Source organism: Phaeoacremonium minimum (genome assembly GCF_000392275.1).
Source record: "Phaeoacremonium minimum UCRPA7 unplaced genomic scaffold PA7_03_scaffold_468, whole genome shotgun sequence".
Classification (NCBI taxonomy): Eukaryota; Fungi; Ascomycota; class Sordariomycetes; order Togniniales; family Togniniaceae; genus Phaeoacremonium; species Phaeoacremonium minimum.
The window spans coordinates 99,995-124,602 of NW_006921370.1; the positions used below are offsets into that span (position 1 = coordinate 99,995).

Here is a 24,608-nt window from a genome sequence, read left to right on the forward strand (position 1 = left end):
GCTCGCGTTAGAGCGGCTGAGCCGCTAGCCGCATCACGTAAAAACCCTAAAGTGGGTCTTACTTCTGGGCAGACTCAGGCACATGATCAGACACGTGCATTTAGCCATGGGCTCCACTTCGATATAGGTTGCCTCTAAGTTACCTAGGTACCTAGGTAGGTAGCTTTAACAACCTCAGCTTCAGCCTAAGTACTTAGGTAGGTACTGCGTAATTCATCGCGTCTAATTGCTCCTACTGCCCAGCCATATTCACGAGGAAACTACTACATCTACATCATTGAATCAGTGGATGTGCATCAAAATGTTGCATTGGGTGGTTGAGCCTCCCAAGTACGCGGTGAACGAGAGCTCATGCTGAAATACAGAATTTCTGATCGAGCACTACATCCAATCTCGTCAAGCGACTATTATGATCAGTCCGTCTAACTTACCTAAAGTCCATCCAAGCTTAACTTGAGAGTTATTGGTGTGAGACGTGGGGCAGCCTCTTATATACAGCCTTATTACCCAAAAGTGAAGATGAAACCCATCGCGACAGGGGGCTTACCCGCCACGACCTGTGAGGCTCTTCTCACATCCCTGCTGTGTCACAGATGCACCTCCGATCAAGCCCACCTCACAGCATGAGACATGATGTGCTCCGATCAAACATCATTCCTCCTTCTTGAAGTCAGCCCACATTCCGCCAGCGTCAATTTTTGCACTCGGTCACGCAACACAGATTACTGGGACCCAGCGGATCATCCTATGGGGGATCTTAGATGCTCAAGTGAGCGAGCTGCTCTATTCTTGGCCTGCAAAGAAGGACAATGACGGCAAGTCTTGCCCTTGAGATTGCTATGATCTACATATTCGTTTGTTTTCGTTGGTCTTTCATCGTGCTCTCGGATCTACCGCTGCACAGACCACCAATCCCAAATTACCAACGCCGTCCAGAAGAAAACATATATGGGTATGAACTCGAAAGGTACAGTGAAGAAAAAGTCGTCATGCCATGAAATCAACGCTGGAGATAGAACAAACTACCCGAACATTCCTGTTTGGTGTTCTATCTCTCTGATTTCTTTACTTTCGACTTTTCTGCTGTCCCTGTGGCCTCTGCTGTAGCCGTCGTAGAGGTTGATGAGTCTGTTGATGTCGACGTAGCCGTCTCTGTAGCTGTTGAAGTAGTCGATGAGGCAAGGAGCGTCGGGTTTACTTGTCCCAGGATAAGACCAGCGAGCTCGGCCTGTGCCACGGCAGCGAGGTTGGACAGCAGCGCAGCCTGCAAGTTGAACAGCGAGCCGCTGTTGATGGCGACCAGAGCACAGTCTTGATTCAGTGTATTGACGTCGCTCACAAAGAGGGCCTGATTCGGCAGGATGATTGCCGCTGGGTCCACGAATACCTGGTCGACGTTCAACGACGGAGCGGACGAGTTGAAAGGCAGCAACACGCTCTGGTTCAGCTGACCAAAGGGAGCGAGCTGGTCGAAACTTGCAACTGCTGGAGTGGCCGTCGGATTTGAGACTGCGCTGGCGGATGCTAGGACGGCGGACAGGTCTGTCGGGGTTGCAACAGCGCCGACAGTCAAGGTGTCAAGCGCAGTGACCATGACGACGATCTGGGACTCAGGTGCTGCATTGTCGGCCAGCAATTGGTTGATGAGATACCGGTTGTTCTTATTTGACGAGTCACGCAAGTCCACCACATTTGTGACAGTAACGATGACAGTATTCTTCAAAAATTATCAGTTTATTGGTGCCTAAAGGAAGATTTTGGTGACAGAACTCACCACTTGTGGCCACCTAGCCTTGAAGTGGTTTACGCGGATGTTGTTCTTGATGGTTTCTACCTCGGTGATCAAAGCAATCTGAGATTGAACCAAAGCGGCGAACTCCTGCTCTGCAATGAGAGCCAGCTGGTTGATCGTGTCAAGGTTGTTCTCAATGACAGTGATCTGAGTCTCGGTGATGGACTGCTGGATGATAAGAGGAGAGCGCTTCTGTGCTCGGCTCTTGTATTTAAGACCCTTCTCTACTGGCGTTACGTCTCGTTCATGAGCAGGAGCTGTTAGGCCTGATTAGCATTCTTAATTACAACTTCCAAGCGGAGCTTCTCCTCACCGGCAGCAACAATCGAGCTGAAGCCCACCAGGGCTGTGAGGATGCTGGATAGATACATGGTAAAGGATGGACGATGAATAGAACGTGAAGGAAGGTAAGAAGGTCAAAATAGGTATCCTGTCAAAGGAGCGAAGGAATGCAGTAAGTATTATACAGCGAAACAGACCGCTGCCTCTGGGGCGCGAAAGAGAGACTGAGAGACAGAGAAAGTCGTAACGATGAGCCTACGATCACAGCAGAGATCATACAGAACAACATAAGGAGATCATGATGTGCACATGGGGACTCGCAGGACTATATAGCATTGATCATGCTGCGAGGCCGATGATGCCCGCTTCGTGACCGGCTGTTCTGCTTCCCGCTCGACATCCCTGGCTGTAAGAGGCACCACCTCCGCGTTGGGCGGTCTCGCGGCCTGTTCACATCGAGGCATGATGGCTAATTGGTGCGCAGAGGTGTGGTTGAGGGGAAGCAGGGGCTCTAATGCCAACTTTGGACTGACAGCACGTCAACCCATGTAGCTCAAGTACCGCGCTGCAACTTTATCAGCGATAAGATACTTTGACTGCCGACATAGAGGCTGAAGTCTTGCGACGAAATCGCCTGAAGAGCTGGGATAAGTCTGGAGTTCCAGAAACCAGGGGTTGCCGTGCACTGACAACTTGTGCTGGGCGGCCAATCAGCTTGAGCCTGGCTAAGTTGTACAGACAGGGGCTGCCCTGCAAATGCCAGACGGACATCGTTTTGACTTGGAAAACATACACTTCTTGGCATCTATGCAACTGTTGCAACGGGCGCCTGGACTCACGAGACTCCCAAAAGAGCCTGTGTGCAATGCTACCGGCAGAGCAGCCTAAGATCTTCTGCTCTTATGACCGTCACGGTAGAAGCGAGACACAATTGACAACCGAGGATTCGTAGCCCGAGTTTCTCGCCTGGATCGTCGCACATCGCCGGCATAGCATGATTTACCAAAGACTGGGCAACAATAGAAGGCAACTGCAACCGGTAAGACTAGTATCTTGTTAGAGCACCATAGAGACGTTTGAATGTGCGCATGTCAAAGCTTGGAGCACAAAATCCACCGAACACCCAAGGGACTGAAACATGGCGATAGAGTTGACAAGCTCCAGCAACAAGCTTCTCTTTGAAGCTTAGAGTCTACACAGCGGGGACGTACGGGGTAAGAGCTGGAAAGTGGGAGGCTCACAGCAACCGGTCCCACATCTGGAAACAAAAGAGAAACGAGGCTGTGCCCAAGTTCGGAGCCAGACCGTCCAAGCAGGGTGACATGGATCGTCTAGTCCGTGCTGTCCATCATTGGTCTCTTCTGAAAATCCTCAGTCAATGACAAATGTCCAGACTTTCTCTGGTTTCGTCTGATCTGTCGTCTGGTAGGCGAATAAGCACCGCCTCGAGCCATGGTCTCAACTTGTGTAGTGATATGGCCATGCATGAGATGGCCTTTGGACTTCTCGCTACCAGACTCCAGAGCATTGATGATCCTCTTCGAAGTGTCTCCAGAAAATGAGGGGCTGGTCTCCCAAGACAGTCAAGACGGCACATCTTGCCTGACAAGCGGGCCAAAGAGGTCGCCATCGCCTGTGTTGCACCGAACTAACCTGTTGATGATCAGGTAAGTACTTTGTATAGTAAATGAGCACCACTTTGAACAACCTTCGTCGTATTACATCACTGAACCCGGACTTCATGAAGAATATTCGATTCAGCTTGAGCAACATCGCTCCAGATGTTGCCAGCTAATCTTGGATAATGTCTACATGAAAGAAATCCAAGACACAACCGTGTCTTGGGCACATTGTCGCTATGGTAATCGGAAAGCGCTTTGGACCCGGTTTCAATTCAGAAGCGCCATTCGCCTGCCCATGGCTCACCAACTCCTACACAAAGCACTACTCCTCTATGCATCACTTTGAGCGAGCTTCTGTTCCAGCCACCCCTCGTCTAGCCACCGTCGTAAGTCTGATAGACTGGCTGAGGGTCTGAAGAGGAGCTCAGAAGGCTCATGCTCGACTTCTTCGTAAGGATCCTCTTCGAGCCTTACCTCAGGGTCGGCTATGGCCTGCTCGACACCCTCGTTTCGTAGATCCTGAGAAGAATCGCCGCCGTAGTCTGCAGGCTCATCGTCTCTGGCGTGAACCTCCTGCGACTCTTCCGGCTCTTCGCTTGGCAGCTTCCCCTGGCTTCTCCAAAATCTGTTGGAGAAGCGACTCTACAGCATCTCCTTCATTTCTTGGTCGCCGCCATCATCGGCAGCGGCAGGAGCAGCACCGTTATTGTTACCCCTCCCAAGGCCGCCCAATTTCCCAATGCTGAGACCTGCGATGCCCTCCTTAATAGAAGAGAAGGCACCGGCATTGCCGGCATTGCCGGCATCGCCTGCTGAGGCACTCCTTTGTAAGGCTGGCAACGTTTCCTCGGGAGTCAAAGTCGAGTGTGCAGCTTCTATCTGTGTGAGAACAGATCGACTGTTGGTCAGACCTGGTGGCTGAGGGCTTGAGGACGGAACGGGTGTTCCAGCATCGCTATTCACGGAGCTTGCCCCTGGCTGAGGGCTGGCTGCAGCAGACTGATACAAAGCGACTCTCTCTGCAGCGGTAGCCGCGGCATTGAGAGCCCCGTTCATCTCGTCGTCGGTCCTATTGAACAATTGATGCCACCAGCGAACATCACTCAGCTTTGGGAAGACTAGCCGTTCCTGGCCTTTGGTATGGTCGTCGACTACGGGATCATATCGAGGATTTGTGAACTCAGCGCGGCGAGAGAGGAAATAATCCCATACAGACGCAGTCCTTTCCTGGACTTTGGCATCTATTCTCTGTTTCTCGTTGTTGTACAAGAAGGTGCCATACTGGCAGGAGTAAGTGTGGTATAGCAGTCGTCGGAGGAAACGCTCGTTGAATTCGAACCGAGTAGGATGTTGTCGCAGCATCTGGTAGACAGCGTCTAGGAACTGGTGGAAAACCGGACTGATCTCCTTCGGGCGCGTGGCTTGATCTTCAGAGATCGGGACCGGCTTGGTGGTGGCCTCGTCTGTTGCAGCAAGGTTCTCCAAATCCGAATCCTCGCGGTCTTTATCCGCGCTCAAACCCTGCCGGAAGAAGCGCCTTGCGTTGGCCATGGCGTTTTCAATGGCGTCTCCTCGACCGTCGTTCTCGCCAGGTTCTATCCTGGCGCCAGCCATGGCATCATTCTGAAGGGCGAACCACTTCTCATGTCCTAGGAATCCAGAGCGTTGCTGGAACATGTGTCCAAACGAAAGCCAATCCTTTTCGACTAGAACAACGAAACCATCTATGGTACGGTAGTAGGGGTCAAGCATCAGCTGAGATAGTGCGCTCAGCTGGCTTGTCCGATCCCAACCATCCGAGCAATGAATCAGGACATGTGAATGCTGAATGCCAACCTGTCGCGCAATCAGGGCTGAGCCGTCAAGTATACCGCTTATGTGCTTTAGCCAGCCGCTCTTGGCAAGAAGCTCCCTGTTTGGCGGGAATGGAGACACATCTGCATCCTTGATAGCCTCGACAACCTTGGCCAAGGAGTCCCTCATAACGTGAATGTTGTCGATACTTAGGAAAGCTTTCTTCGCGAACTTGTAGTAGTCCATGTTCTCCGATCCCCTACCGACCACTTGCATTGCATACGAGTTGATAGCGGGCCGGGCATCCACGATCAGATTATGCTGTTGGGCGCCGTATATGAGGCGCTTCCCCTTCTCGTCATAGAACGCATTGCCGCTGGCAATGAATTCGTCCTCGAGCCTCTCAGTGTCTGAAATGTCTCCATCCACTCCCTCTAATGAGCTATCCGGCTGGCTCGGGGGTGGACTCGGCTCCGTTGCAGTGGCAGTATCTTGCTGGGGACCGGACGCTGAGAAACATGCGGCGACCAGTCGCTCATCTTGAATACTTCGATTGTTCTTCAAGCCGACAAAAGGCTGCGAGCTTCGGGTGATGGAGCAGTTGTTGATGGGGTGCAGGTAGGTGAGAGTAGGTATCCGACATCTCGTCCGGTGGTTCCCGGCATACTTGATGGTGTTGTCTGATATGTTGGAAGGGACAGCGAGCACGGCCGGATACGTCGGCGAGAAGGTATAGTCCTTGTTGAGAGTTGAGATGCGCCAGCCCCGGTCGGCAGACTTCTCGCTTATGCCTTGTCTACGGAACTCAGCCCTGGGATCATAGAGATGCCACCCGCCAATCTCCTGCTCTTGCTTCAGGCGCTGGTATGCGAACGCATACAGCTTCTCGATGCGACCAACTCTGCAGGTGTGAGTCCGTATGAAGTCGAAGGCATCGCGCGCAGACTTGTCGTCTTCGAAATTGAACGTCACGAAGTTGAAATCCCGGCAGCGTAGTCGAATCGAGGAGGGGATGCCGCTTGAGGCAGGGGTTGGGCGGAAGGTGCAGAAAGAGAGTATTGGATAGGGTATCCAGGATTGCCTGTTCGGTTGCCTCTTGGGTTGCACGGCTGCTTTAGACTCGTCTGTCTCCTGTGTCTTCTTTGGAGGGAGCGGAGGCGCCACGAAGATGATGTGGTATTCTCGCAGCTCAAGCCATCCTGCAGTTGCGACGCCTCCCGCAATCGCATGGACATTCTCGATGACCTAGACAGAGCACTGGGTCAGCACAGCTCAGGAAATCAAGGTAACGGAAATAGAATACCAATTTATGGTCTGACTTAGTTCCGCCAGCCATAATGCAGTACTGTTCACAACAGATACATCCAGGAGTGTGTTGTGAGTACGGAGTTCCCGGCTGAGGTTGTGCTGATTGATATTTGAGGCGGCGACAGATGCTTGGAGCTTGGGCAGGAGGGGTAGAGAATGAGGGTCAGCAGGAGGTTCAAAAGACAGGCTTTAGAGGACAAGATAAGCTGTAAACAAGAGCCATGAGCTCCAGTCAGTCATCCGATGCCACACTGCGCGTCACGTCGTGTACAATGAACAAGCTGCTTTGCTGGTCATCAGATTGTGTTGCTTGTGCCTGTCTAGACTGCTAACCTACTGAGGTGGACTCTAGAGAGAGAGGTCGGGTGGCATGTGGCATGTGGCAGGCAGCTGTTAGACTTTAGCTAGGGGGAGGTTCAGGTGGCCGCAGCGGTCCAATCCACTGCAACAGCACAGCTTCTCCAGCGCAGAGCGCCTCGACCTCCAACGGGCCTGACAAAGAATAGTGGGCCTCCATAGTTTAGGTAGCTTGCCTCTAGTGTGGCTTCCGAAAAGAATACGTACCTTTTTTTGTGGCTGGTGTGGTGCTGAGCCTGAAAGTGCTCCTTTCCTAGTCCACACGCGAGGCACGGACCACCTAGGGTTTCCCCCCACCAAAAACTACAATTTTCGACGAGCCTGCCACGAAAACCAAACGACCCGACCGAACGGAGCTTGGAAATTTCACAACCCTCGATCGACCTTCTCACCACCCAACCGCGTCATCGCCAGTTCATATACCAGACATCAAGCAATTGAGTCAAGATGGCGGTTCCAGGCACCCAGATGTGAGTGAACACCCTTACTTTACACATGAAATCGGTGGAAGGAAAAGAGGAGGGCTTTCGTCTGGGGAGGCGAGGGGCTGCCGCTTCAAGATCTCGCGATGGGCGAATGAAGAAATAAAGGGGATTTACTGACTTCCTTCCGTCCTACAGTTCCAAGCGCAGAAAGTTCGTCGCCGACGGTGTCTTCTATGCCGAGCTGAACGAGTTCTTCCAGCGCGAGCTGGCCGAGGAGGGCTACTCGGGCGTCGAGGTCCGCGTCACCCCGACCGTCACCGACATCATCATCCGCGCCACGCACACCCAGGAGGTCCTCGGCGAGCAGGGCCGCCGCATCCGCGAGCTCACCTCGCTCATCCAGAAGCGCTTCAAGTTCCCCGAGAACAGCGTCTCCCTGTACGCCGCCAAGGTCCAGAACCGCGGCCTGTCCGCCGTCGCCCAGTGCGAGTCCCTCCGGTACAAGCTGCTCAACGGCCTGGCCGTCCGCCGCGCCTGCTACGGCGTCCTCCGCTTCATCATGGAGTCCGGCGCCAAGGGCTGTGAGGTCGTCGTCTCTGGCAAGCTCCGCGCCGCCCGTGCCAAGTCCATGAAGTTCACCGACGGCTTCATGATCCACTCCGGCCAGCCCGCCAAGGACTTCATCGACAGCGCCACCCGCCACGTCCTGCTGCGCCAGGGTGTGCTCGGCATCAAGGTCAAGATCATGAGGGGCTCCGACCCCGAGGGCAAGGCCGGCCCCCAGAAGTCGCTGCCCGATGCCGTCACCATCATCGAGCCCAAGGAGGAGCAGACCATTGTCCAGCCCGTCTCCCAGGATTACGGCGCTAAGGCCGCTCAGATGCAGGCGCAGGCAGAGGCCCAACGGGCACAGGAGGAGGGCGAGGGCGAGACGCCGGCTGCCGAGTCGTAGGAGACTCGGGGTGGCGATCCCGCTCACCGCGCCGTCTCTCCCCCAGCTGGCAACACTTTCGACGGCAACAACAACAACGAGGACGCTGCTGCTTTCACCACTTTTGATGGCGGCAACGACTTTGCTGTTGGCGGCGAGAATCCCAGCGGAGGCGAATTCGACGTCGGCGACTGGACTCAGGGTAGCGTTCCCAACTGGTAAAGGAGGGACGAAGAAGGGGGGGTTTGCTGTTGCCGGGGGTGGTCAAACATCAGGCGTCTTTTGATGATTATCATCTTACTTATGCATTACGGCTGGACAGGGAAACGGAAGATTTGCTGCTTTCTCGGGCTTGTACCTACTTCCATGCAGACCATGAAAGAAGAGAGCAACGAACACATGCATGACCACCGTCTCGGCGTAGATATCGGAAAAAAAACACCGTCTACTCATATTGTGTTGCTCCTTGCGTGAGATGTGTAATCAACTGGAGAACGCCCATGGAACCATGCAATGTAGCTCTTGAATACCAAATGTCCTTTGTCTGGCAGATTCCAGTAGGCCTCGCTTTCCAACGCAAACGGCAGCAAAGACACAAGCTGGGACATGCAGTTTGAAATATGCTAATTTGCGGCTCTATGAACGACAAAATGCTGGTGCTGACTATGATGCTGTAGGCTGCTCTGAAGCCTAGATCTCTCTCCTCTCCCACCATGCCACATCCCATCTTATCGTACAGGCCGTGAAGGCACTTATGGTTCGGTGGTGGTCGAGGATCTTAAAAATGTACACAGTAGTTGTCGAGGAAGAAAATTGTAGTCGAAGTCAAAGTCGTTCCTCCCAGACATACCTGAACGCCTAATGAACGCCTCTTTTTCATATCGTACTCCCGCATATAGAAAGTGTGATCCCCCTCCCTGTATTCCTGGCCCATTCGTGATGCAACGCGTGTCTCGCCACCTTGCATCAATTTCTTCATTCCCCAAGTTATTCAAGCCCATGCAAGCCATGCCGTGAGCTTCCCAGAGAGGTATGAGTGTGTGATGGAAATATACAATGCGAATCCGCCAGGGAGTTGAGTATTGTCCCCCGTGGCAGACGAGAGCTGGAGCTGTCCATGTGTCCTCAATCAAGAAGTATGCATGTACTGTAGTATTATGTGCCTTGGTCAGGTACTGATTATCTCTCGCCTGACTTTGGCGTTTGCATCTCAATCGCATCGCTCATGTTCTTCGAGTGACCATTGGCATTGCCGTTCGGCCTACCGTTCAAAGGGGCGTCTTCATCGCTGTCGAACTCGGTCAGGCCAAAGCCGGCGGCCTCCTCTTCGTCATATGCCCTTATCAAGCCTTCTCTGTCGCCCCTAGCACTGCCCATGCTATGGCGGTTCATGCTCCTTCGTGCCTCCATGCTCATACGAGTTTGGACGCTCGAGACCATGTCTGTGCCAATAGCATCCGCACCGCCGCGTCCGGCAATCATCTTCATGCCATGTGGGTCGGTTCTTGAGAGATTAAGCAGGTACACACCGGTAAACGTCACCAAGAATCCACAGAGTAGAGACAGTGTGTTAACTGCGTCGGATGTATTGAACCCCTTGAAAAGGATGAAGGAGGCGCAAAGAGTTGCTGTGGTGAATGTGACGTAGTATAGAGGGTTCACACTGGAAAAGAGTGTCAGCCAAACTGTGTCATAGTGGGCTCACAGCCTGCCAGTAGATCACTTACATGTTCGTGGGGAATTGGCTGAGGGCCTTATTAAAGTAGTTCATTTGCACCAGGATGCAAACCGTGGTGATGATCATGAACACATAGGTGGAAGGATGAGAAAACTGGTTGTTTCCTCCGAACGTTAACTTCAGTGCAATCCCGAAGGCCTTGATAGACATGACCGAGACTGATCCCACAGTCGAGCAAATTCCAAGGTAGATGAGCGGATTCTTCTTTCCGTGAACCGGTGCCACCTTGTAAATCATAGTAACGGCAAATATGCAAACGACGAGACAGAATAGCAGGAAGCCTCAAAAGCAAGTCAGTAAACGAAATATGCTTGTCAGTGAGTGGCAATGGGCCAGGCATACCAGGTTGGAGTGCATATTCAAGGATTTGCTCGATGGTCTCAATATCTTCGTCCGCGGGAGCGTGGAGGACGATGATCACGGCACCGATGAGACAGATGGCGCTACCAAGCTTGCCCAGCGTTCCCAGCTCTTCTTTGAGGAAGTATGATCCCAGAACTGCTCCTACCAAGACGGCCAACGCGCCAAGCGGCGTCACGAGAATGGCAGGGGCAAAGGCATACGCTGCGAAGTTGCATACCTCGCCAATGACCACTAGACATCCAGCATTAGCATCTTGAAACTTGCCGACCTGTTTGCAGGGGGGGAATTTTCGTACTTGTGCCGATTCCTGCCCACCACAGAGGGTTTCTAAGATAGACAAAACCATCGCCCTCGAATCCATGTCGTTCTTCTGCTTGTTGTAATCCCTATAGTGCCTGTTGTCAGCATCAAGTCGTCAAGACTGGAAGAGTTTTTGAGAATCGTCCCCCGCCATCTGGCGGTCGGCGGCTAGCGCGTACCTTTTTTGTGATAACGAAACTTGTGCCTGGAAGGGAGGAAAGTTAGCAAACTCCTTGGGCGCAAAAGGAACAGATCGTGAAGCGCATACCGATGGCTAAACTCGATGTCATGGCCAGAGCCAGACCGATGTATCTGTGATGCGGAGCGAGGTCAGCGCATAGCCCCTCCAAACCAGCTGGCCGGACATGGTCGCAGCGCAGCGGCACAGGCGACAACTGGGACGAAGTCAAAGAGAGCCGTACTTTTCTTCTAGCATCGTGACGAAAGCGAGTGTGCGTGCAGCGGAAGGCTGCTTTTCAGAATGATTGAATAGTCGATGGGGGCTCGACGGGGGCGGGCGCGCTGCGATGTTGGCGATGTCGCAGAAAGTGGAAACACGTGGAGAGTGTGTGTGTGAGAGAGAGAGAGAGAGTGGCTCCGGCGATGGCTCGCGCCTGGCGAGGTGAGAGACAGTCAAGGATCCAAGTTCAAGGGGCCTCAGTATCGACACATTCGACAGTCCTTCAACCAAGGCGACTCCCCCGATGATTACAGGCGCGTCTCGTGGGTGGTGACGTGAGTTGGGAGGTTGGCACCGCTGCCCTCGTCTTGGTGGTCGCTGGTGGTCGCTGGTGGTGATGGTGGTGGTGGGAAGAGTCTTCGGTTACAAGTCAGGATAGGCAAACGCAATGTAAATGTCAGATAACGTTTTGAGGCAGGGCAAAGAAGATGCAGAACCCCAACGACACACAAGCCACCTTGTTTTTCTCGGAGGATGCTGGAGGAAAAAATGCTACTGCTGGTGGTGCTGGTCGTGACAAGGGATGAGATGGGGATGGGGGATGGTAACGTTATGCGACGGGATGTGCAATTCGTTTCGTGCGTTTGGCGGGAAACGCTATAAGTCGAGTAAGGTACTGTACCTACTGCGTAAGTAAAGTAAGTAAGTAGGGATGGCGTAGGTAGGTAGGTAGGTAGGTAGGTAAACCTAGTCAGTCAGTTACTACGCAGTAGTTAGTTAGTGAGAAGTGCGAAGGGCCGTACCTGACTGAAGTGGGCGCCGCGTTGTCTCAGGAAATCCAACCCAACCCCTGGCTCGGGCTCCTCGAAATCTGGTGTTTCTGCTAGACTACCGTGACTACCTCTAGTCGATCAATTGTCAATTGTTAGTTAGTGTGCTTGGTGGGTGGCACCGGTGCTAGTACTGTGCGGGCGGGTAATCGAAGGAGATTTGTGCAGGCTAAGCCCAGCCAGTCCAAGGGCGTTTCCCTCTCCAGGGCTGTACTATGCAGTAGGTATCGAATCTTCGAGTTCAGGTTCAAGTTGCGTTGCCTACAGTACGATACCTTACAAGGATTCATCAACCCTGCTTCTGAAGTGTCCCAGAATGTACTGTACCCAAGAAACCGAGGCAGCCCATCCATCTCCCTAGCGGTAGCTGTCTTGATTCAAGATCACCCTCGTGATATTCGTTTTGTTTTGCATACAGATATCCAGATAGAATCGCACCAAGTCAGTCATACAACAACTCTGAGCCAGACTTCAATGTGAGATACAATTTACACTTGAACAGCTATCAACATCACACCTACCTTACAGTATGCTTGAAAACTCCCCCAATTGATAACTTGCCATACACCGTCCCCCGCCAAGGTGAAGAGCCACAGCCCTGAAACGAACCGCGGAGGACAAGAACTGCCCTTCACCACGGCCAAGGTATTCATTCTTCTTGGTCGCTTTGGGTATCACATCACTGCGCTGTGCTGTACTGTACTGTACAGACTGTACTTGCAAGGGACACGAACAATGTGGCCTCTTCTTTCAGTCCACCGAATCTTTCACCACCGCTGCGCCTCCCCGAGTCCAGCAGAATTGCAGCTACCTACCTACCCTAGGTAGGTACCCAGGTGATAAGTGGTATGTGCGTGCGTGCGTGCGTGCAGCAAATGTACCGCCCTCCAGACACGTCAGCTGCTATTTTAACGCCGTTAGTGAGCCTCTTTCAGGACGTGCTGCCCCTGGCTTCGAACGCTAGGGAGCCCTTCTTCGCAACCCTGGATGCTACCCTATGATTATGATCCAATTCAAGAAGCCACTTGCTATCGCCCATCGTCTACCAAAAGTAAAGCAAAAGTCATTATCGATAGATACTAGGTAGCCTATCTAGCGTTAGTGCTTGCCCTCAAGTTATCACTACTAAGCTGCCCGTCAAGAATACGAAAAGCGCACCCGTACCAAGCGCAGCGCGTCTTGAGACTATCAAGGGGAATACGGACGCCAGCCAAAAGCTGAAATGAATTTTTCAACTAAGTCCCCCCTGGCATCTACATATTCAGTCGCAGCAGTAAAGTCAGGTTAGCGGGCGAATCTGCACGAGGCAAGGGATCACCCCACCAAAAGAAGCGGAAGGAGAGCTCGTAATACCCAATGTCGGCGGGGAATGCCTGCCACCTGGAAATCCGCTCAGGGGCTTGCCCCCGTCGCGCGATCGACACTGGGCATGGAAGAGCCGGAACGCAGCGCAGCCACAGCCCAATCACCCATCAGATCTCGAGATTCATGTCTGCTTTTCAAGCTCCAAACCCTCCTAGAAGGGTTATGTATGTATGTATGTATGTATGTAGCCACGGAGACATGCTCAATCCCGAATCGCCGGCAGGAAAAGTCCCCTTGTAGACCCCTTCTCTGCACCACTGGTGACGACGCTTGAGGTCCACCACACCAAGCCGGGATGAGCTGGATGGAATGTGGTGAATTACACCGCAGATATATCAGGTCACGTCCGCACGCGTCTAACACTGGAACCTTATTGACAAAGTGTCACAATTATCTAAGTTGCTCAAAGACTATCTCTCCTAACGTCACTCGGCAAAGTAATATCAACGAAGCAACCGGAGAATTACTCGAGTAGGTAGGTGCTCGTGGACAAGGGGCCCTGGCAAGCCTCTTAGACGAACAATCCCAGGTATACCTCATCTTGAGACTTGCATCGATAGACTCAGCCCTAGAACAAGGCACCTCGAGCCTTCTTCTAGAGACGCCAAGAAACGCCGTCAACTCCCCCACACTGCATTGCAATCAGAAGATCACATCTGATTCAACATTTTCATACAAGACAACCATAACAAAGCCACGGCCTGGACCCTTCGCCTACAGGTCATCAATGCCAAAATGAGATAGCAGAGATAACGTGCCGAAGACTTTAGGGTATATTGCCACGAAGAAAACGCCAGCCACGCGTAATAAAAAAAAAACCATATTCGTACATTTTGAGAGGTCTGCATGCCAAGTGGCTACCAGAACCAACGGCAGAAATTGGTCGAAAGCCAGCGCGATTCGTTCCGGTCAAAATGCTCGAGTTCTAACTTACCTAAAAATCGATCCTCCGGCCGGTACGACATAATCTGCTTCGTGATGAGACCTGCGGTTATTGAGAGCGCAATGTGCTTGGGAAAAGGTAGAGGATTAAGGGGGTATGGAGGTATCCGTGGGTGTAGATAAGGGTGAAGTTGCACTACAACTACGCCATCATCAGGCCAGCGGACTGGTTTGTCGGACCGTGGAGATGAAAGATCGTGTAAGGACCTATGTTCGACGACGCTTGACGGCTGTAGCAATGTTAGTCTACCCGCAGACGAGACTCTCAAACACGGACGACATACCATTTTCATCATCCAGGCCAGCTTCTGTATCCAATTGTCTGCTTCTCTTTGCAGAGTTGCTTGACAGGTTAGTTTCATTTCCGTCCAGAATCTCGTCTTCGTCGTGATCCCAGTCAATTTCATCAACTCCAGAGTCAAAGGAGTGCGGGGCGTCGGTAATAGCGTCAGTGACAGCCGGCGCCGCCATCACATCATCGTCAAAGTCGATTTCTTCCCCGTTCAGGGTGTTGCTCGCGCTTGTATTATCGGATACAGGTGGTGGTGTTCCAGATTGCGCAACATCCAAGGGGATTTCTAGAGTATCTGGAAGACGTGAAGGTGTCGTATTTACCTCTACAGGTGCCTCAGTTTCGAGTAGATCTTCGGCAGCTGCATAGTCAATCTCATGCTGCGCATGACTGCTTTCGTCATTTGATTGAGGAATTGTTAAAGATTCATTATCATGCGGATCAGATGGTGCCTCACCTAAGGAACATGGCAAGTTAGTCTTTGGATGAAAGGGGTGAAAGTTGCATGGAAAGAACCTACCACCTTGGTTCGCATCTTGTACTTCAACTTGCTCGTCAAACTCTTCATTGTCATCATAGTCGAAGAGCTCTTCTTCTTGCGCCGCATCAATTACTTTGTTTTCTTGCGCCTCTCCATTTGCATGATGGTCCTCGGGATGATTGAAGTCAATCCCTTCTCGCTTTGCCCAGTTGGAGTCTATGCCGGATTCTGCAAGTACCTCTTCATGACCTTGTTCGTCAAGATTTTGCAAGAACTCGTCTTCCATCTCAGTTTGCTGGATCTCTGCTTCGCTATGATCAGGAGCCTCAGGGTACCCATCGCCTTCTAGAAATTCCGTATGGGTTATTTGTGTCACCTCTTCAACACCGTTCCCAGTGAACTCGGTATTGCCATGCTCGGAATCTATCTGCTCGATGTCGACGGTCACCGTTTCCTCAATAAGTTGCTCCACATTGTCATCTTCACCGGCATTATCTGCAGCGATAGAGTGGCTGTCGTTTATGGAGTCACCAAGGGCCTCGCCTTCCGGAGAGGCGCCATGGGACCCGTTACCAAGAGCATCATCGCCAGGCGAAGGGGCATCAAAATAGCGTTCGAAAGAGGACAAACCCTTGCCGTCAGTAACGCCACTGGTCAGTTCACCAAATCGGTTCAGGCAATTTGGGCGTGTAATCAAATACACATAGAGGTTACGGGAAGCTGCAGCATCATCCAGCTTCACCAGACGATCGTGAAGGTCGATGATTTGGCCGAAGGTCGTCCGATCAAGGAATTCTCTTGTCGTAGTCTGATATCTAGTCAGCTACAGTTCTCGAGCGGGATGGGGTTTAAAACATACCTCACCAAATTCGAGTCCTAGGCCATCGACTCGCAGCACGATTTCATCTTGAGGAGAAACCTCGCCCGCAATGATGCCACGAATCTTAGTCAAGAAGTCGCACAGCGGCTGATTTAAAGCTTCAGTGTCTGCGAGGAAGTATGTATTCGGGTCGTCGTCGGGCGACTCCGCAAAGAGCGAGTATTCGTCGTGACGATAACAGAACGTCACATCTGGCTGTGCAGCTGCAAAATCCTGGCTGTTATAGGCATTACCGTCTTCCATAGAATACGCAGACTCATCATATTCGTCGTCAAGTATGTCGCTAGACTGAGCGCCTTCAGGTAGGGGATCCACTGCATTAGCGTCATGCTCGTTTTCATCTGCTTGACCATTGCCATCGAGAGCGCCGAGTTGGGGGATGAGAGTTGCATCGTGTCCTGGAGAAAGACCCTCTTGTCTCTCAGCTCCACCTTGCGGCACTTCCCCAGTTTCACCATGAGCTTCGCTTACGGACGGAAAATCCGTCGCTTGGAGGTCAGACTCGTCCACAGTCTCCTGTCCTGATTGAAAATCCTCGGAGCCCTGGACGCCTAAGTGCGGAGCCTCTGAATTGCTTCCGTCTTGACCCGTCGCCTCCGCGTCGTTTCCAACATCGTAGTCCAATCCCTCGTAACTCTCATTCGTGTCCTCCACATCTTGATCCTCCTGTGCCATAGAATCGCCCATCTCCTCGTCGATAGCAGGCACATGAAGAGACTCACCAATGTCATCGTGATCATAGTCGATCTCGTGCTCGCCAACATCGTCTTTTACCTCTGCATCGTTACCCTGGGTGTCCTCTTGGGTCACTTGATATGACTCGCCATAGCTGTCGACGTCATGACCATTAGCATGCTCCGTCAACTCGATTTTGTTATCTATTCCAGTTTCAAGATGATCGCCCTGTACAATATTTCCATCGCCAAGGTCGAAATCAAAGTCATCCCCTGGCGCTTTGCCGACATCAAACTCGGTATTATCGTAATCGATTTCATGTTGCAACTCAGCATGAGGCTGATCGCCTAGGACGCCTTCCATCATGGTGATATCTGTGGTGTGCCGCGATACTAAGCTTGTTCTGTAATGGCTATTGCCGGCGGACTTAAGAGAGCGGCCGGATAATGTTGACTGTCTGTACGTTGCAGTTTCAAGAAGAACTCATGGTGGTCACAGCTTGGGGATGTCGACGGATTTATGTTGTTAAAATTTGTCGAATAGTAAATATCGTGATGCGGAGACCGGAAGAGTGAAGCGTTTCCCACCTTCGAGAGCTGGCGACTTCTGACTCAAGCTGTCCAGGCTACCAGATCTTGGGCAACACAAAGCTGACGAGGGCTCCCAATCTCTCCTTAGGTAATAGACTAGGCTACCGTAGAAGATGCCAGATACTAGGCGTGACAGCTGAGTGAACTGTGATGCAGGTGATAGTTCTTGTTGCACACAGCCGATTGTATTTGTTGTTGTCGGATCGTTTGATGTTTTGGGTCGGTAGGTAGCAGGAGGAAGGAAGGAACGTCTCTGACATGCAGGGCGACGCGACCAAAGAAAGTGCGGCGGAAGCTGGACAGACGCCTCACCACTTTTGGTCTAGCTTATTTCGCAGTCCAAAGTGTCGCTGGCAGCCTTGCTTGGTGCACGGGCCAAGCCCACATAAAGGACAGAACAGCACCATGAATTAATTGATAGTGGTGGAAGCTGTCGAGACCAGCCAGGTGGACCTGAACCCCCCTTCCCCTTTGCCTACCGATCAATTGTCCAGAAACACTCCACAAGACAGCCAGATTAGTCGAGTCCTCTTGTTCTGGTCGTCAAGATGGTATGTCATCATAGAGCTGCTGGAAGCAGTCAATTAGCTAACGAGACTTTGTCTAGGTCGTCCTCGCTGCCTCCATTTGTACCCGTGGGGGTAAAGCGGTGCTGTCGCGACAGTTCCGCGAGATGCCTCGATCTCGAATCGAAGCCCTCCTCGCCTCCTTCCCAAAGCTCGCCGATAGCAGCACGCAGCATACGACCGTTGAGCAGGATAATGTTCGCTTCGTATACCAACCGCTGGACGAGCTGTACATGGTTCTCATCACCAACCGCCAGTCCAATATCCTCCAAGACATCGATTCCCTACACCTCTTCGCCCAAGTCGTCACCACTACCTGCAAGAGTCTAGACGAGAGGGAGATCACCAAAAATGCTTACGAGCTACTCAGTGCCTTCGATGAGCTGGTAACTCTAGGTTATAGGGAGAACCTCACCATCAGCCAAATCAAGACATTCCTGGAGATGGAGAGTCACGAGGAGCGCATCCAGGAAATTATCGCAAGGGTACGGCTGGCTGTCCATCTATGGACTTTAGGAGGAGCTAACCATTTCGTAGAACAAAGAATTGGAGGCCACCGAGGAGCGCAAGAGGAAAGCCAAGCAGCTCGAGATGCAGCGAAAGGAATCAGCACGTAGTGGCCACGGCGGAGGTATGGGTGGCATGCCTCGAACTCCAGTCTATCCAACATACACCCCTCCGTCCCGTCCTGCTGTCACCGATACATATGACACATACGAAGCTGAGAAGAACAAGAAGTATGCAATGGTGGCTACCAATGTAGGCGATGTTGCTAATATGGATACAGGTTCTCGGCGCCGAAGGCAAAGGGCATGCAATTGGGCAAGAAGTCCAAGACCACAGATATGTTCGAGCGAGTACGGGGAGATATGGGACCGGAAGTCGATGATACGCCTCTCGTGCCTGTTGCCGCGACCCCGACTGCTGTAGAGCCCGCTGCAGCCCGCACATCCACAACCCTTGACAGGGATGCCATCCACGTCACCATCTCAGAGTCTATCACGGCCAAACTCTCACGGGAGGGTGCTGTCAACTCTATCTCTATCAGCGGTGATCTGAACCTCCGCATATCCGATGCCACCTTGACCAAGGTCAAGCTTGCTCTCAATGCAACTCCCACACACGGTGCCCAATTCCGGACACACCCTAACGTGGACCGTAACCTGTTCAACAGCTCCAAGGTCATTCAGATGAGTAATACAGCCAGGGGCTTCCCCGTTAATAACTCGGTTGGTGTCCTCAGATGGCGCGCCACTCCTAAGGCGGACGACACAAGTGCTGTGCCGATCAGCTTCACCGTCTGGGTTAATAAGGGCTCTGATGGTAGCTATACCATGACCGTCGAGTATGAGCTAACCGGGGGAGACTCGCTCAAGGACGTCAGTGTTGTGATCCCGTACTCAAGCAGCGAGCCCACAGTCTCGAGCTTCGATGCTACGTATGATGTCTCAGGAGACAGCCTAGAATGGACAATTGGAACAGTCAATGAGGACAACCCCAATGGCTCATTCGAATTCGAGGCGCAAGCTGATGACGAGAACGAGTTCTTCCCCATGCAAGTTCGATTCTCGAAGACCACGCCTTTTGTGGATGTTGATGTAAGTTATAACTGTCTAAATGGTGACCTACAGGCTTCTAACACATCTATAGGTTACGTCAGTAGCTCTCGTCGAGGAAAACGAGGACGTGACGTTCTCGAAAGAGATCAAGTCTCTTGCAGAGTCCTATTTGATCGAGTAAACGATGCTCAAGGTTGGCGATACAGGATGGCTTTGGTTTTCAAAAAGGCATTATCCAGCGGCTGGTCTCGGTGTCTATAATGAATTGGTAGAGCTTGACTAGAGATGAAGCAGACATGTGAATAAAAGTGTTGCAGCTCATGAAAGCTTATGCCCAGTAAAACATTTCGCCCATGGACAGTTTCACGTCTTGTTACAAACCAGATGTTAGTAACACACCAATCTTGAACCTTCTTAGAGACGAAACTCCCCAATCATTTACGTGCGTTGAAATTCTTTTGTGAGCATCAAGTATGGTGTGATTGCCTGATGATGATAATTGTCTTTTGGTATGGCAGGCGCTAAGGAGGGGTCGCTCACTGTGAGGAGTGCTGTATTTCTGCCACTAAAACGCGGTCAGGACCACAACGCGTCTACCGCTTCTGATGAGCAGGCAAACCAACGACAGAGCGAGGAACGGCACAAGGAGATGTCTGAGCGACACTATAACTCTACGTAATGCAAGTCCAATGTATCAGGAGAATCCCAGAGTGTGCCTTCGCATAGTGCTATCTGCCAAGCATGGCCGCCCCTCCACAGCTGAAGCTCTTCAGCAGCAGCACATTTGATGTTCCGGTATCAAATGGGCTCGTCTCAACATCACCGGTGATCGATCTTGTTGCAACCATTCATAATGACAGCACCCTCTGCTTTTGGAGGTCTGGCGGGCAGTCGGTGGCCAAGTTAGTTGATAGAACTACACCAGCTGTTACGGCAAAGGCTCTCAGATGGAAGACAGATGGTGGTCCTCAAGCCTTCAATCACAGGTGAACATTCGACTAATGCTGTTGGCAGGATCATATGTTGTGCTTGGACTTAGCAATAACTTCGTCCGGCTGGTATCCATGGAGAGCCACAACACTGTGTTTGCATTACCTATAGGAGAAGCAGATGATACCACAATCGCTTACATTGCCGGGGGTCGCAATTTGACTGGGCAGCACCATCTCAGGAGAATCGAGAAGGGCAAGAAGTCATGGCAAGCTCTATTATCAGACACCACCGGCCTTGACCGTGTCCAAGATGAAGATAATCTTCATGCCATACCAGACCTTCCACATGAGCTCACTTTTCTCGAAATCGATACCGCCCTTCCCAAAATAAGCCCGTTACCTATGTCAGGAGGAACAGGGTATGTATCATAGTCTCCAACGCGGATCTTTACATAGCTAATAGGCCCAGGGAGGATTCATTGCTTTTCGCCACAAGACAGGGTCTTGATATCTGCTTCCCTGCTTTGCTTCCAAACGATGTCAATTCAGTCGAAATCACCATTGTTGGGACAGACGACGGCCGCATTCACCTTTACATCTACGACATCTTGGTGGTCGGCAGCTTTAACTATGGCTCCAACCCAGGGCAGGAAAAGATACCGCCTCTGCAACTCTGCCATCATGCCTCTCATTCTGAAGTCTCCACGCACTCTCTCCTCCTTCGACCTCGAAACGGCGAACCCAACACCCTGTACCTTGTACCCATGGATCTTCACTTTGTCTCCTATTGTCCTGTCAATCTCCCCCTGTTAGCCCACAAGACACGAACGTTTCAGACATTGCTCAGATACATCAAACAAACTTATCTCCATATGAAGAGCGAGTGGAAGTCCACACGAGAGTTGCCCTCACGTTTCTTACTTGGCATCACGGAAGACCTACAATCCATGCCAGGCGGCCCGGTAAGTATTGTGCAGGCATTGTATCACACTGTTGTGACTGGCCACGTCTATCCACCCGTGAAGGAGTGGCTTGTCGATAGTCTCGCTGAAAGAGTGAGTGACTTCTAGTATGGAAGATATCTCTCGAATTACCTGACTGACGGCCGGATAGGGTCATAAGCGCTGGGACAAGGCCGTTGTAGAGGGACTGATAAATCTCCGCCATCTCGTCCACGAGAACATGCTCCCCGCGCTCGAGCGTTGCTCCCTGATTCTTAGTCGGCTACTAGGACTTGCTCGCTTCCACGAGTCCGGAGACTCCATCGGCTTCAGCACTGCGCTGATCTCGCGCTTGATCGACATATTGTCGGCCGTGACGCTCGCGTGTCACAAGATCCTGCTCATAGTCATGGAAGAGCTCGATCTTTGGGGCGTTTTCTCAGTCTGGCTGAGGTTCATGATCGACCAGCTCGCGTCCTCCTCCGCAGCCGAAGAGCTCTCCGAAAAGGAGGCAACCATGGACAATGGGAAGGTCCTCGCATACATACAGAAATATCTGCTCATGAGCCCGCTGAGCATATTCCTTGGGGATTCGACCCAGGAGAACCGGGACATTGCGAAGCCTCACGTAGGAGATGGCCAGCCCTGTCTGCTCGAAATGCTTGACACGCACATCAAGAAGTTCGAGGCCGGACAGCAGTACATGAAGGCACTGCCCTCGCTTGACTTCCTCCTCGACCTCTTCAACAGTCGGTCCAGTCTTGTCGCCACAGGGATTGCAGAGGCGCTGAAGAGAAGCGTGCGCTTCGGCAATCAGCCAAGCAAGATCGACGTTGGTGGGTTGAAGATCTCCGACTACGACCTCAAAATGTGTTCTGTGAGACGGCCGGACGGGATCGACGGCCTAACCTATACCGCCATCACGATTGAGGAACGACCAGGCGACAGTATGTCTCTATTTGTCATGATTCATCTGCGTCCCTTTTTGATACTAATAGGAGTTGCTAGTATACATTTTCCGCACGAGCATCCAGGTCATCAATGGCATCAGCGGCGCTGTTGTGATGACCACGGGTGGCTTGTCCATACAAGGGGGCACCATAGTAGACTTCAAATTCCTTGATGACGACACTTTGCTAGTGCTATGGTATCCTGAAGGTAAGGCAGCTTGTTTCTGCCAGATAGTATATGAAAATCTGCGATACTGACGTCTTCATGCAGGCAAGTCACCTTCTGTCCTCCAGGTGCCGTTATCGGCCTCACATATCTCCTACTCGCCGCACACCGAAGGCTCACTTCCTCCGGCGCGTCCCGTCGCCATGACTGATCTATCACCAATGGCACTCCCAGACGATCCGAAATTCGCGCCGGTACGAATGGAAGTCAAGCCAGCGGCTACCGCTAGAGGCGATATCCCTGTGAGGATATGTCTGCTCGGAAGAGATAAAACTACCTACAAAGTCTTCACCCTGCCCGAACACAACGTCTCGAAGTAGGGCTTCGAGATGGAGGTTGTGGAGGAGGAAGAGGAATGAAACGCCACGGGATCATGATCTCTCATGTTTACACGGTTGTATGATAAAATGAAAAAATGGCAGTAGGGAGAGAGGTCAGATTAGACTCGGGCATTACAGTAGCAGGGCAACGTCTCGCTTTCATAAGTCTTACATAGACAAGTTGATATATTCAGAACACTACAAGCAAAACGCCCACACTGATACTTTCATTCGCACCCGCCATTTTAAGCCGCGCACCGAAGATCATTTCTTCGGCTTGGTAATATCAAAGAACTCCGTGAGGCCCTTGACCACGACATCGACGTTCATGTTGACCAGCGGCATCTTGTCGCCCGAGCCCTCCTTCATGATTGCGACGAGCGCCAGGTACTTATCCACCTCGCGCAACATGATGGGCCGGCTGCCCTCGGCCACTACGACAGCGCTCTCGGCCCAGTTGCACGCGACCTGATCCTCGAGCTTCTGGTTCCACGGCGGGCCCTCGAGCTGCTCGCGGTACCCCTTGGACCGGTTCCAACTGCCGTAGACCTCCGTCACGTCGATGATCACGTCGATGTAGTCGGAGCAGATCTCATATGATGCCATGTCTGCGGGTGCGCTGTCCGTGGCGATGTAAATCTTGCTGAGAACATCGAACAAGTACGCCTTCTCAAAGCGGCATGTACGGCACAGCGAGGTGAGCATTGCCTCCAGTTGACCGAGGCGCGGAATCAGCTTCTGAATGACCTTGCTGAAGGCCTCGAAGATAGAGTGGTTGTAGATACTAGTCAGGTGGAATGTTACAGGCGCGTTTTCGAAGCCCTCATCGGAGAGCTCGTCCTGAATGCGGATAGTGATATCTCTCTGGATATCCAGTTTGTAGTCGTCCGATAGACCGTCAACTTTGTGAATGAACACCTCGATATTTATGTTCGGATATGTCCGTTGCAGATTGAGGATGGTGTTGTTCAGTCTCGCAACAGCCTCGAGATAGTCATCTTGTGCGTCGATCACCCATATCAACGCCCCTATCTCACCGAATACAGCCTCGATGTCGAAATTTGGGTTATCAAAGACATCAATCTGGCCGGGGAAGTCCCAGACTTGAAAATCCATGAACGATCTACAGCTCGTTTAGCATAATGACGACAGATCTTTCTATGAGAGACTTACGCCATGGAGTCTTTTTGTATGCGCGCGGTCGACTCTAAGAACAGCGTCTCGCTGGGCGGAAGCTTGTGAAACACAACACTCGATATAGAAGATTTGCCACTCCTGATATCGACACATCAGCGATGCTAAGAATGGGCCTCTCTAGAATCATACCTTCGTTGTCCCATCAACATAAGCTTGGGCTTTCCCTTTGCTAATAAACCTGCCGCGGGTTCAGGCTCCGGGGCTTTTGCGCCATCTTTTCGTTGGAGGCGCTGTCGATTCTGTTCAAACACACGTTCAAGATTTAGCGTTGCTGGACTCATGAACCTGACAGGGCTTTTCTGTCGTCTACCCAACTTGCGAAATGCAGGGATATCGTCATCAGAGCTCTGGGTAGACATAATGAAATGGTGATAAGGGGGTCACTGTCGTCGCTACTGCGCATCTGGGTAAATGCTTCCACAACAGGACCGTGTTCACGACATGTATATGCCGCATCAGCTGAAGCTCGACTTGTTGTGTGCTGGCTGCCGCTACCGAAACAAGGCGCTGGCAGTAATATGTTTGCACATGACGACTATGGGATCTCGCT

General features: G+C 51.9%; 8 protein-coding genes across 8 annotated transcripts; 3 read left to right on the plus strand and 5 right to left on the minus strand.

Annotated features, from left to right (window-relative positions):
* Window positions 1-1,048: 1,048 nt before the first annotated feature.
* Window positions 1,049-2,163, minus strand: UCRPA7_6353 (hypothetical protein; the record flags this gene model as incomplete). The annotated part of the gene is made up of 3 exons (XM_007918891.1): window positions 1,049-1,717; window positions 1,775-2,049; window positions 2,106-2,163. 3 exons carry the CDS (start codon window positions 2,161-2,163, stop codon window positions 1,049-1,051), a joined length of 1,002 nt encoding a protein of 333 aa, XP_007917082.1.
* A 2,175-nt stretch (window positions 2,164-4,338) lies between these two features.
* UCRPA7_6354 (putative protein phosphatase protein) lies at window positions 4,339-6,826 on the minus strand (the record flags this gene model as incomplete). Its single annotated transcript, XM_007918892.1, has 2 exons — window positions 4,339-6,735; window positions 6,794-6,826. The coding sequence occupies 2 exons, from the start codon at window positions 6,824-6,826 to the stop codon at window positions 4,339-4,341; spliced, it is 2,430 nt and encodes an 809-aa protein (XP_007917083.1).
* A 776-nt stretch (window positions 6,827-7,602) lies between these two features.
* On the plus strand, window positions 7,603-8,532 carry UCRPA7_6355 (putative 40s ribosomal protein s3 protein; the record flags this gene model as incomplete). Its single annotated transcript, XM_007918893.1, has 2 exons — window positions 7,603-7,625; window positions 7,776-8,532. The coding sequence occupies 2 exons, from the start codon at window positions 7,603-7,605 to the stop codon at window positions 8,530-8,532; spliced, it is 780 nt and encodes a 259-aa protein (XP_007917084.1).
* A 1,158-nt stretch (window positions 8,533-9,690) lies between these two features.
* UCRPA7_6356 (putative duf803 domain membrane protein) lies at window positions 9,691-11,348 on the minus strand (the record flags this gene model as incomplete). Its single annotated transcript, XM_007918894.1, has 7 exons — window positions 9,691-10,174; window positions 10,239-10,530; window positions 10,592-10,843; window positions 10,908-10,998; window positions 11,092-11,117; window positions 11,181-11,224; window positions 11,335-11,348. 7 exons carry the CDS (start codon window positions 11,346-11,348, stop codon window positions 9,691-9,693), a joined length of 1,203 nt encoding a protein of 400 aa, XP_007917085.1.
* A 3,308-nt stretch (window positions 11,349-14,656) lies between these two features.
* On the minus strand, window positions 14,657-17,143 carry UCRPA7_6357 (putative conserved glutamic acid-rich protein; the record flags this gene model as incomplete). Its single annotated transcript, XM_007918895.1, has 4 exons — window positions 14,657-14,679; window positions 14,734-15,198; window positions 15,262-16,030; window positions 16,082-17,143. The coding sequence occupies 4 exons, from the start codon at window positions 17,141-17,143 to the stop codon at window positions 14,657-14,659; spliced, it is 2,319 nt and encodes a 772-aa protein (XP_007917086.1).
* A 772-nt stretch (window positions 17,144-17,915) lies between these two features.
* UCRPA7_6358 (putative coatomer subunit delta protein) lies at window positions 17,916-19,673 on the plus strand (the record flags this gene model as incomplete). Its single annotated transcript, XM_007918896.1, has 5 exons — window positions 17,916-17,918; window positions 17,975-18,418; window positions 18,471-18,670; window positions 18,721-19,531; window positions 19,584-19,673. 5 exons carry the CDS (start codon window positions 17,916-17,918, stop codon window positions 19,671-19,673), a joined length of 1,548 nt encoding a protein of 515 aa, XP_007917087.1.
* Window positions 19,674-21,371: 1,698 nt separating this feature from the next.
* Window positions 21,372-22,861, plus strand: UCRPA7_6359 (putative anaphase-promoting complex component cut20 apc4 protein; the record flags this gene model as incomplete). The annotated part of the gene is made up of 4 exons (XM_007918897.1): window positions 21,372-21,479; window positions 21,538-22,312; window positions 22,374-22,523; window positions 22,587-22,861. 4 exons carry the CDS (start codon window positions 21,372-21,374, stop codon window positions 22,859-22,861), a joined length of 1,308 nt encoding a protein of 435 aa, XP_007917088.1.
* A 264-nt stretch (window positions 22,862-23,125) lies between these two features.
* UCRPA7_6360 (putative gtp-binding protein gtr2 protein) lies at window positions 23,126-24,039 on the minus strand (the record flags this gene model as incomplete). The annotated part of the gene is made up of 2 exons (XM_007918898.1): window positions 23,126-23,984; window positions 24,035-24,039. The coding sequence occupies 2 exons, from the start codon at window positions 24,037-24,039 to the stop codon at window positions 23,126-23,128; spliced, it is 864 nt and encodes a 287-aa protein (XP_007917089.1).
* Between the last annotated feature and the right edge of the window lie 569 nt (window positions 24,040-24,608).